This window comes from Danio rerio, chromosome 23 (genome assembly GCF_049306965.1).
Source record: "Danio rerio strain Tuebingen ecotype United States chromosome 23, GRCz12tu, whole genome shotgun sequence".
Taxonomy (NCBI): Eukaryota; Metazoa; Chordata; class Actinopteri; order Cypriniformes; family Danionidae; genus Danio; species Danio rerio.
In genome coordinates, this window is record NC_133198.1 from 34,902,210 (window position 1) to 34,915,273 (window position 13,064).

Sequence of the window (13,064 nt, forward strand, 5' to 3'; positions counted from 1 at the left end):
AATAGGTTGTCTAAATAAATTTGATGTCATTTAAATAAATAGATCAATTTAATTCACTGAAAATTTAACAAGTAAGTTTTTCAGGGTTTTCACCTTTACTAGATAGGACAGTCGAGAATTTATAGGAAAGTGTGGGAAGCAGAGAGAGGGGAAGGATCGGCATAGGACCCAAGGCGGGAATCGAACTCGGATGGCCGTTAACACCGAAGTGCATGTGTCTGCACTCTCCACGACACCATTGACAGCAACTATAAGACATGTCTTTAACACCTGGCGGCGTATGGATTTTAGTTAGCACTTCTATCAGATAAGAACAGAAAACAGAGGCTACCAAAGCTATCTCATAGCTATTCTTAACTTTTTGATTTAGTTTGACTAATTTGTATAGAAAATCGTATGATCTCATTCATACAATTTAGCACGATTTGCTTATCCCCCAATGAAGGTTGGGTTTAGGGTTGGGGTTGGCTGCCATGCTTCCTTTTTAAAAATCATACGTTTTCGTATGACTGAACTGGAATTCATTCGAATTAGCCTCTTAACTGACAAAACGTAAAATAGTTACATTTTCACGCGACATAAGGCTGAGGCTACAGTTTATAAAAGTTTACCTTAGTATATGTTTGCTCCTACATTTGGATAGTAGGGTCTTAATTTGGAATAAACAACATTCAAGCATGAATATCCTGCCCTAAGTTGCTATGGTTCCTACTGTTGGTGGTGTAGTGCACTTAAGGACCATAAGACATAAGTCCATTTTTATAAGACAATGACCACACTGTTCACCCCAAAAAAAAAGAAAATTCTATCATCATTTACTCAACCTTTACTTCTTTTAAACATTTAAGAGCTTGTTTCTTCTGTCAAACACAAGAGAAGATATTTAAAACAATTTGTAAACCTGTACCCATTGCAAGACACTTCTCCTTTAGCTGTCAATTGCTTCAGCTTTCTTCAAAATATCTTATTTTGTGTTCAACAGAAGCGTGAAGAAACTCAAAGGTTTGGAACCACTTGATGGCGAGAACATGTTCATTTTTGTGTGAACTGTCCCTTTAAAAGCCACAAAGAATATCCGAGTCTTGTAGCAGACCATGTCTTTATGACCACAGTATGATTGTGTGACGGTTAGTTCCTGTAACTGGTTTCACTAACATTAAGTTAACTTTACCTAAATGGCCTCCACAATCACTAGATCTCGAAGATTTTTTTATTCTTTTAAAATGTGTAGTAAACATGTCAACCTATTTAACCATCTAGAGATGTATAGACATGTATTTTGAGGAAAAAGGGCAACAACTGGTGATGTATTTTGAGAAGAAAGGTCACCTTTCTTGGTGATGTGTGTAGGATGGCTGTCATGCTGAGTAATGTGTGAGGTCACCATTGTGAGGAGCTGCTGGAGAATGACTTTATATGTAAAACATTGGTTGCATATGTAAAACGCACACATATGAAGCTGTATCTGTGAAAGGCATTCAGGAGAGTGACTAACATATTATCAAGATTATACCATCATGACAATGTGCAGGGTTCATACACATTTTTACTATAAAATATCCATGACTTTTCCAGGACTTTCAAGTCAATTTTTTATGACAATGTTTCATTTAATGTCTACGTATACGTGGTAAATCATAAGAAACGTTTAGATTTATTACAGCATATAATAGTTTCAATTTATTTTTATATGTATGTAAATAGATGATGCTTACACAGCATTAATAAATAATGTGAGAGCATGTTTTTGGCCAAGAAAAGAAAAGAAGTAAAAGCAACTAACCTTCATTCCAGTATACAGATATTTGTCAAACTAATTTTAGATGATGTTAATAGTTTGTTAAAGTAGTAATAGTAGGTAAAACTACTTCTATTGTAAAGCCGTGATCACACTGCACTTTTCACTCTAGACTTCCATTCCTAGGCATGCGAATGCAGCAGACCAGAAACGCAAGCACGTGCAACAAGTTTCACATTTCACTGCATTCGAAAGTTCAAGCTTGGTGAATTCTAACCTGTGAAATCACATCAGGTGATTGCGTTAGACCAATAGAAGATCATTTAAAATAAGGAGCAATCGCTCGCTTTTATTAACGTCAAATCATATTGTTTAACCCCGCCCCTTTTCGCAGCGTCGTAAAACTGAATTTTGCAAGCACAAGATCTAGTGTGACCGCAGCTTAAGTCGCTTTTTGCAAAAATATCTGCTAAATGTAAATGTAATTTCCATTACTTTTCCAAAACCTTGTGGGTTTTTCTGTTTTTCCTCAATTTTTCCAGGTCTGGAAAATGCCATGTCAAAATCCCATGACTTTTCCAGTTTTTCCATGACTGTATGAACCCTGGATGTATGTAAACACTTAGAAGAAGTAGCATCTATGAAGTGACATCTCTGAGGTGAAAACAGTTGCTTAGCTAGCGGGCTAAGAGCCACCTGAAAAAAAAAGCCACCTAAAAGTAAAAACTCATCCAGAGATGGTCAGAAGTTAAAACGAGACACCTAGAGGTGGGGTAAAAAAAATCTGTATGAAGATTGTGAAGAACACAGACACTGGAGGAACTGTCCAGGAGAGACGTCAGATTGCTCCGAGGTCTGCTCTCCACTTTCTCTGCTTTCTTATGTATTAATAAAGTCTATTTTCTTGTCTTCAAAGCCTCCCATCTGATTCGTCGTTGATTAATGAAAAGGCCGGCAACTACGACAATCTCAATCCAATAGAGCAGCTTTGAGCTGTTATGGGACGGGAGATTCACAAAAGGGTTGTGCAGCTGATATAATGCACAGAAATGTATGCACAGCTTATGTAAATATGTTCTTGAATCTGTGCCACAAAGAATTAAGACAATTCTGAAGACAAGAGGTCCAACTGGTTCTAGCAAGGAGTACGTACTAAAACGGCCAGCTTCCTTAAAAAATGGAAAAGTGAAGAATATTCATTATTATACATTTTAATATTTCTTTATTTTCAAATGTGTAAAAAAAAAACTAAAACTTTCAACTTATATCCAGCTTTAACTTCTATATTAATGTGTTCCCCACGGTACATACTTTCACTTTTGTATAGCAAACAAACATGACCCATGCAGACATGTTAAAAGTATATATAATAATAATAGCATTAATAATAATAATAAACTTTCACCTTGGCAATTACTTCAGATTGGAATGTGTCATGAAAAGAAAATAAATACAGGATAATCAACTCATAATAGCTTTAGCAATAAACTTAAGAGAAAGCAGATTCACATTCACTTGATCACAGATTGCTGTTTTGCAGCTTCGGAGCAAATGAAATGAAAAATGCAACGGACACAATTCAAATTAAAATCTAAACAACCTATTGTTTTGTTTTTATGATCAGACGCATCTTATTTACTGTGGCTGCCTGTGTAATATAAACCAGAACACTGATGCAAAAGAAACCTGTCTGAATATAGTTATGCACGATCATGTGGGTTTATGAAAAGTGACCTTAATAAAATTGAACATCAGCGGATGATGATGATAACTGGCACATTGTCTGATGCAGTTAATAGCATCCTTGAATGTGATGAATTTAAGAAACCCTTATTTAACCATTATTAACCAGAAAAAAAATCAGACATAAGACAGGATTAAAAAAAAAAAAAAATGCCACAGATTGAATGAACCTGAGCGTGGAAGGCCTTTTTTTAAATAGTGTACTTGAGTCCAGTGCAGATTTGGTTCCTTAAAGGCCTTTCGGGCCCAAAGAAGCATCATATGGAGAGTAAAGTAACTTCAGTCATCTCATCTCCATAATGCTACATTCCCTCCATGAGAGTGCTGAAGTGTCTCATCAGTATTTATTTATACCAAACAGACGAACTCCATGAAACTGAGGCAACTTGGGAAGGAGGACACTTAGTAGCGAGCCTGTGTTGACTAGGAAGTGGGTGGTATCATATTTGGTGTAGAAGCTAGCCAAGATGTACCTATATATAAAAAAAAAACAGATCTTAATTAAAGTATTATAAACTATATACAGAATTATGAGCCTCCTGTTTATTCTTCCCAAATTTGTTTAATGGGAAGCAACACATTTCTAAGCATAATAGTTTCAATAACTCATTTCTAATTACTGATTTCTTTTATCTTTGACATGATGGCAGTACACAATATTTAACTAGATGTTTTTCAAGACACTTCTATACAGCTTAAAGTGACATTTAAAGGCTTAATCAGGGTAACTAGGCAGGTTAGGGTAATTAGGCAAGTCATTATATAATTATAGTTTGTTCTGTAGACAATCTAAATATATATTGCTTAAAGGAGCTAATAATTTTGACCTTAAATGGTTTTTAAAAAAGGAAAAACTGCTTTTAATCTAGCCAAAATAAAACAAATAAGACTTTCTCCAGAAGAAAAAAATGTTATCAGGCATACTGTGAAAATTTCCTTGCTCTGTTAAACATCATTTGGAAAATATTTTTTAAAAAGGGAAAAATTGAACAAGAGGGCTGGTAATTTTGACTTTAACTGTACAGTTGAGGTCAGAATGATTAGCCCCCTTTGATTTTTTTTCTTCTTTTTTAAATATTTTGCAAATGATGTTTAACAGAGCAAGGAAATTTTCACCATGTCTCATGATATTTTTTTTTCTGGAAAAAGTTTTATTTGTTTTTATTTCGGCTAGAATAAAAGCAGTTTTAAATTTTTTAAACACAACTTTAGGGTCAAAATTATTAGCCCCTTAGTCTACAGAACAAACCATCATTATACAATAACTTGTCTAATTACCCTAACCTGCCTAGTTACACTAATTAACCTAGTTAAGCCTCTAAATGTCACTTTAAGCTGTATAGAAGTGTCTTGAAAAATATCTAGTCAAATATTATTTACTGTCATCATGGCAAAGATAAAATAAATCAGTTTATAGAAATGAGTTATTAAAACTATTATGTTTAGAAATGTGTTGAAAAAAATCTTCTCTCTGTTAAACAGATATTGGGGAAAAAAATAAACAAGCGGTCTAATAATTTAGGGGGGCTAATAATTCTGATTTCAACTGTATATGTATCAATAGCATAATAAATTAATGTGTTGCAGTTTTTATAATTTAATGAACAAATATGATTATGACTCACAGTACAATAGGTGAGATGGTGAGGAACTTTCTGGATGCTGTGAACTGAATGCCGTAGTCCATCTGTTCCCAGTGTGTGAGCAAACGTGCTTTGCCTTGGTCTGGTGTTTCAAACGGTGTGCCTTTGACTGTGTGCAAAAACAGATACATCGCCTGGACAGCAAAGACATGAGATGAGAGATAGAGATTAACACATAACTAACTCTTCTTTTTTTTTCCTGTTTTAATTTTACAATACTGATTTTTTTCTACTGTGGAGTAGAGGACTGCAAATAAATTTCTGAATAAAACGTGGTTGTAGTCGGTAACTGGTGTAATTTAAACGGGAGCGGGTGGTCTAACAATATAGCGCTCCCAAGATATATATATATATATATATATATATATATATATATATATATATATATATATATATATAGAGAGAGAGAGAGAGAGAGAGAGAGAGAGAGAGAGAGCGCTAATCCGCTGTGGTGCTGTGTGTTGCTTGTTATAAGCTGTCTGTATTCTGTAGCATTCAGCTGGATGTATGCTGGAGGCATATTTAATCGCTATACATTTTACATTCTTCCTTGGCCCAATATGTACCTGCTATGTGTATAGAAATAATGCTGATATGATATATGAAACACAATCGGTAGTTGGAAAATATATTGAGTGGATTTGTTTTTAAATCTGACTTTGAAAGAGGGCCTCACCAGCCACAAACCTCACCACACATCGCTCTGACATTTAGCCTACAATCCTTGCACACCCTACACTTTTATCTGGTATCTCTTTCTTTTGGTAGTACCCAATTTTACATGAGATTTTGGAAACCAGATCTAAATTTAGCGGGAACGGTCAGGTCGGGAAGCAAACGGAGCGGGGCGAGCAGCGGGTGAACAAAAACTGAATATACGGCGCGAGTTGTTGGGTGTTTAATAAAACCTGGCGAAATTCGGATAAAAAAATTTAGTCCCGCGCAGATCTCTACCGTGGAGTTTAAGTTTCATAAAACTAAGCTTCCTTCTCACAAGTCTTATTCTCTAAATTCAAATTTTTTGTTGCACATTTTGGACTTCTTTTAGGACTGTGACTGGATATTTAAGGCAATTATTGGAGTTTTTTTTTTGCAATTTCTATTTTTATTGCACGGAAATCTGAATGAACATTATATAATTTTTTCCCTCTAGGAATTAGGAGTTTACATCTGGCAACTTTTTCTGGGAATAATGAGTTCAAACTAAAATCTCCCCTAAAAAATTATGTGGAACTCTGGGTTTACATCCCACAATACTGACTTTTTTTTGTCAGAATTTTCACATTTTACAATTCTGAGTTTTACATTTTGCAATTTCCTTTAAGTTTAAATGTCAAAATGAATTAGACTTTTTTTTCTTTTCTTCTTCGGAATTCTTTACATTGCACAATTTTGCCTGACTTTTCCTGGGAATTGCAAGTTTTCATTTCCCAATTCTGACATTTCAGTTTATATATAACAATTCCAACTTGTTTCCTTAAATTAGGAGGATACATCTCAAAATCTTGACTTGAGTTATTGGGTTTACATGTCAGATTTTTAAACTCTGTCTTGGAAAATTCTTTGGTTTCTTCTCTTAATTCTGCTTTTATTTAAAAAAATCTAATAATATGAGTTTACATTTCTTAATTCTGTTTTGTTGTTTCTGCCATGGAATGAAAAATGAAACAGTAAGTAGGAGTTTATACCTCAATTAAGGGAAAAAAAATTTAATTGTGACACTGTCATGTTAAATTATCCCTTGTGTGCTGTCACGGATGTTTTCATTCACTTTGGGGTCATTTTGAGGCTTTATTTGGCCACAACTTTTACTGTGTTTCAGCAAAAGGAATGATTTTGGTGACAAACCTTATTTTGATACATACAGTGCTCAGCATATATAAGTACACCCCTCACAAATCTCTCTTTAAAATGTTTATTTTTAATATACAATAATATATTTGTGCATATTCATTAGATTAGTCAGTACTGAAGTCAAACATGGAGCTTATCTAAGAAAATAACTTTTGATAACGCTCCAAAAACTAGTACACCTAAATTAATGTTATAGAAAAATGGGCTTGAAAGGGCCTTGCAATTCAACAACACATAAATTGACTACCCTTTTATGTTCATGCCGTTTTTTGCTCCATTGACTTCCAATATTACGACATTTTTTGATTGCAAAGCCATGACACCAAATAATCATGCATTCTTGACTATCCGTGGTTTTTCCTGTTGGAAAGAGAAACAATTTGTGATTTTTACTGTTGATCAGTTACAGAGCAAAATAAATGCTTCGTTTCTGGCTTTCATATGAAGTATAATGTGTGTGTGTGTGTGTGTGTGTGTGTGTGTGTGTGTGTGTGTGTGTGTGTGTGTGTGTGTGTGTGTGTTTGTCTGTGTGTGTCTGTGTGTAAGAGCGACATATGCATACTTACCTAGATATGTTTGAGAAAATAAAAGATAAGCACCACAGCTCTCAGAACATAGTAAGTGTATTTACAATATGCTGTTTTACTCCATAGAACTCCATATAAATGCCAGAAACTATTTTGCACATGCCTAAAAGGTATCTAAAGGGTTAAAGCTGCTAACTGATGAACAACCGTTAAGATGATCTCTTCCCAACTTTGAAAACCCCCAACAATCAAGAATGCATGAATATGTGGCATCATAGCTTTGCAATCAAAAAATGTGGCTATATTGGAAGTCAATGGGGCAAAAACAGCTTCAAACATAATAAAAGGGTAGTCAATCATTCTGTCACAATCTCTTTCATGTTTTTGTTTTTAAAGAGACACACCACTAGAATGATTTCTCGCCTGCACTGACCAGGTTGTGAATGATATTGGTGAGCGTCCAGACCACCGGCACGCTGAGAAACGGGATGCTGAGCAGCACCACATGCAGGGCGGTGGTGAGCAGCAGGTAGGCCAGCCAGATTCCCCGGCTGTTCATCACCCGCGTGTTCGGGTTCACCTCGCTGTGAGCAACGCCCACATTCATCCTGCATGAAAACAACAGTCGTGAGATCCTTCTTTTTTTTTAATTATTAAAGTCCTTACAAAATGACATCGCTCTGTAGGGCTGTGCGATTTGGAGAAAACATCTAAGTGCGATTTTTCTGACAGATATTGCGATTTGATTTGCGCTTTAATTTAGTAGTCAAGCTTCAGCTCAATAATCTGTAAGCCGTGGCAACAATTCTGCAACAGCTCATAACAATGAACTGTTTTTGTTCGATGTCTGCGACTTTTGGAAACTAAAATATTCCCATATTACAGACATGCTGTTTTCCTTTGATATTTGTCTATTATTGCTTCTGAAGCAGCAGACGCCTTCATCCCAATTGTCCACGCTTTCCTGTTTCTTTTTCATTGTGGCTGTTCTGCATAGTTCAGTTGCGCAATTCTGATTGGGCAGAACAAAAGTGTGCTCACTCAATTGGCTAGTAAGACTGTCACACACAGACGGCAGTCACACATTTGCTCTGGGCGGGGAAAGTAAATAATACATATATGTTTCATATCTCAGCCTCTTACGATTAGCTAATCGCAACATTTAAAACTGCGATTGCAAATTGACTAATCACACAGCCCTATTGCTCTGGTTCCTTATTTTCAGATAATGAAAATCTATTTAAATAATGACTAAATCCTTGCAAAAAAAGAAGAAAAAACTGAAAAATATGGTTTCCCAGAGATGGGTTGCGGCTGGAAGGGCATCCGCTGCGTAAAAAACTTGCTGGATAAGTTGGCGGTTCATTCCGCTGTGGCAACCCTGGATTAATAAAGGGACTAAGCCGACAAGAAAATGAATGAATGAATGGAAAATATGGGTTGGAATCAGTAGATTTAGATTTGTGGATATAGAATTTACAAAGAAAATGTTGGCACCAGTAGCCGTTACTGTTACTGTTACTGTTACTGTGCGCTGACATATAGCACCAACGTGCTACGGCTACCCGAGTTAGATTCCCGGCTCGAGGTCCTTTGCTGATCATTCCCCTCTCTCTGCTCCCAATGCTTTCCTGTCTGAGTTCTCTACTATCCTGTCATAATAAAGGTGAAAAACTCCTAAAAAAATAATTATAAAAAAAATTTACAAAGAAAATAAATAAAATTTATAACCAAACAAGCATTTCTATAAGTAGAACAGATCCATAATAAATAAAAATAAATCATTCAAAGGGGTGGCACGGTAGCTCAGTGGTTAGCACTGACTGTTGCCTCACAACAAGAAGGTCGCTGGTCACTGAGTCCCAGCTGGGTCAGTTGGGATTTCTGTGTGGAGTTTGCATGTTCGCCCTGTGATCGTGTGGGTTTTCTCCGAGCGCTCTGGTTTAACCCCACAGTCCAAAGACATGTGCTATAGGTGAATTGAATAAACTAAACTGGCCGTAGTGTATGTGTGTGAACAAGTGTGTATGGATGTTTCCCAGTACTGGGTTGCAGCTAAAAGGGCATCTGCTGTGTAAAACATATGCTGGATAAGTTGGAGGTTCATTCCGCTGTGGCAACCCCTGATGAATAAAGGGACTATGCCAAAAGAAAATGACATATATGACAACGTAACGAATATATCATGTTACATATTATCATTACTAAATGAGTCAATATGTTTCCCAAAATTGTACAACATAATGACAATCCTAGAACAAATTAAATGTTTCTGTATTAAACTGACAACATGAACATATTCTTATTAATAATATGAATAATTAACATATTTTTATATCCGTATTATTGTTAGATTTGAACTTATTCACCAAGTGTTAAATAGGATCGTGATATCCTTCATGCAAAAACCCGAAGCCATTAAAAAAACAAATAAGGATGCCCTTTGACTGACACCACAATCCTCAGACCAAGTTACATGAGTGAACACAATTACAGCACATTTACTTTCCTCGACGATCACTTCTGCTCACTTTTATTTAGATATGTCTAGTAATATATAATCTGCGGGGTCTTAATGCGTGTTATTGATGCTGGTTTGTCATCTGAGCACTGCTAGCCATCAGGCTAGTGGATTCATTAATAGTTCAGTCGCTGCTAATAAAAGCCGAAGAAAGTGCGCCATTAAAGAGTCACGTCTGAAGTAAAAACAAATGAAGCATGCAATGAAAACAGCCCAAAATACAAGCTATTAGCGCGTTTAAGTGGTGTAAATAAAGAACTAATGTTGTCATATGACATCCACCCACCTTGCGAAGTAACCAGGAAATAAAGCGTCTGCGGCGGTGTTTGAAAAACTACTGAGCTGCCTGCGTAGACAGCATCGCGAACGCGCACTAGAAAGCGGGCACGTGTTAGTGACGGGATCTAGAGGAAGCGGTTTTGAAAAAAAAAACATTTTTTAAATAGTGTTTAAAAATAGAATTTAGGTATTTGGGATCAAATAAATATGTAAAATTATATCAAATTAAATTATTTATTAATTAATTCATTTTCCTTTGGCTTAGTCCCTTCATTCATCAGGGGTCGCCACAGCAGAATAAACCTCCAAATATTCCGGCATATGTTTTACACAGCGGATGCCCTTCTAGCTGCAACCCAGTACTGGGAAACATCCATACACACTCATTCACACACATTCACTACGGTCAATTTAGCTCACCCAATTCACCTACAGCGCATGTCTTTGGACTGTGGGGGAAAACAGAGCACCTGGTGGAAACCCACGCGAACATGCAAACTCCACACAGAAATGTCAACTAGCCCAGCTGGAACCTTCTTGCTGTCAGGCGACAGTGCTAACCACTGAGCCACTGTGTCGCCCCTAAATGAAATTATATATGTATTTTATTTTTAATACATGTATAAAACTAGGTTATTTTGTATAAGGGTTTTATGGGATTTAACTCGGCTAGTTTGTACATTGTACAGTATATTTTATAATCATGCATTTCTAAGCTTGCAAGTTATATTCAGGTTTAAAATGCATGCTCATTTTGTTCACAAATGAAACATTTAACTTTTTTTCAAATAATCTGGTTGTATTTATATGAAGACTTTGTAATTATTTTATTTTATTTATATAAAAATATTTGGGTGTCATGGTGGCGCAGTGGGTAGCACGATCGCCTCACAACAAGAAGGTCAATGGTTCAAGTAAGGGTTTTATGAGACATGTCTCAGCAAGTTTATAGGGAATGTATAATTTATAATATAATTTCTGAGCAGATGCATTCAGTGTATTATATTCAGTGCATTCAATAAATTATTTGAATTAAAATTGTAAAAATCTAACCTCAATATTATTTTATTCAATATTTTTCTATACTACACTATTACTTACCACATATTTTACTGTATATTTGATCATCATAGTGCATTTCTAGTAAAGCTTGCTTTATATATTCAGTTGTACAGATTTTGTTGCTCTGCATTTTACAAATTTATATACAATATTTAGATGAATACTTTGTATTTATTTTATTATTTTTATCTATTTATTATTTGACAATATAAATAAATTAAATCACATTAAAAATATTTTTAACATTTTTAAAATAGTGTTTTAAAGTAGTTTTAAGGTATTTGACTGGATAATCTATTTAAATATATCAAATGATGTATTTGATTTTTAATAAAACTAGTTTGTTTAATATATTTTTAATAAAACTGTGTTATTTTGTGTAAGGGTTTTTAGAGATGTCTCAGCGAGTTTTTAGGGGATGTATAATTTATAATATAATATCTCAGCAGATGCATTCAGTGTATTATCAGTGTATTCAATAATATATTTGACTTAAAATTGTAGAAATCAAACCTCAATATTATTTTATTCAATACTTTCTTTATTATATTATTACTTAATACATATTATACTGTATATTTGATCCTCATGTGTTTCTACTAAAGCCCACTGTTATATTCAGTTGTGTCCTCATTTTGCGGCTCTTCATTTGACAAATTAAACATTTAACTTTTTAAATATGCTGTCTCTATTTCAAATATTTCAAGAGAGTGACCTTATCAGATCAGATATCTAGACTTTTTACAGATTCACTGGTAGTGGCAACAGTCCTACTTCCTCCACACTGTGACCACAGGAAAACTTCACACAGTACTACCACAAAAAAAAAAATTATAATAATAAATGACACCATATTAAACAATTTACCAGTAGTGTCAGAAAAGATGATGTCTGCGCTTTATTATTTGTCCAAATTATTGTTTTATAATATTTACTGTCAAAATAGCTTAATGTCAATAATGCCACCTCTGTCTTTGCTATAGTCCTGATGGTAAACGGAGTTCCCTTTTGTTCTGCTGACATCATCCTTATCAAGACAATACACACTGAGCGGTGACAGCATCTCTTGAGCTTGGGACATATTTTTTTGCAGGAAGCTTCTTGTCATCGTAAAAAAAAGCGTAGTATGAATGTTTATGGAAATCACATCTTCCCTCTCCTATTACATAGAGCTGTTGAATACAGACTGGGAAATTTGGCAACATTAACCCGGCCATTTCCTTGTCCATTAATACTAGTAGTAAAGGTGATTTGCTTACTTGTTAGTTTTTCATTTTGTTGTTGCCGCAAACGAACAATGCACATGAATGAAGGACAAACTCTGAAATGCTTGCTCATAGATTTATTGGTTATAAATGACACACCTTCTCTGAAGTTATATAAAATCATTGAACAATAAATACAATAATAAATAAGAACAATAAATAAATATATTATCATATTCTTAATGTTAACACAACTTTAAGTTGTTAATAAATCCATGCTTTTTATTACACATGAGAACCTTGTAGAAGCAGCAAAGGCTGTTTGAACATTTTGATCAACATGATCACAAATAACATGTATTTTCTAGCAGTCTAACACTGTTTTAGGTTAACTCCAGTAGTCACTGGAGAAGCCAGGTATGAGAACACACGTGCAGATATGATGGAGAAGGAGTAGAGTCTTTCCACGCTGTCCCGACACAAGAAGTCGTC

The 13,064-nt window shown here is 35.0% G+C and overlaps 1 protein-coding gene across 2 annotated transcripts; it reads right to left on the minus strand.

Moving 5' to 3' along the window:
- Positions 1-2,933: 2,933 nt before the first annotated feature.
- On the minus strand, positions 2,934-10,320 carry ormdl2 (ORMDL sphingolipid biosynthesis regulator 2). 2 transcript variants are annotated; one of them, XM_068216800.2, is made up of 4 exons: positions 9,071-9,184; positions 7,939-8,113; positions 5,107-5,258; positions 2,934-3,954 (listed from the first exon to the last, which is right to left on the minus strand). In XM_068216800.2, exons 2-4 carry the CDS (start codon positions 8,110-8,112, stop codon positions 3,819-3,821), a joined length of 462 nt encoding a protein of 153 aa, XP_068072901.1. In that variant the 5' UTR covers position 8,113; positions 9,071-9,184; the 3' UTR covers positions 2,934-3,818.
- Between the last annotated feature and the right edge of the window lie 2,744 nt (positions 10,321-13,064).

What these genes read in the sequence shown, in the direction of transcription:
- ormdl2 (XM_068216800.2), bottom strand. Translation starts at nt 8,112, where the DNA reads ATGAATGTGGGCGTTGCTCACAGCGAGGTGAACCCGAACACGCGGGTG. An exon ending in CCAATATCATTCACAACCTG is followed by an intron (nt 5,259 to 7,938) that starts GTCAGTGCAGGC and finishes TTTGCTGTCCAG; the next exon opens with GCGATGTATCTGTTTTTGCA. An exon ending in ACCATCTCACCTATTGTACT is followed by an intron (nt 3,955 to 5,106) that starts GTGAGTCATAAT and finishes TTTTATATATAG; the next exon opens with GTACATCTTGGCTAGCTTCT.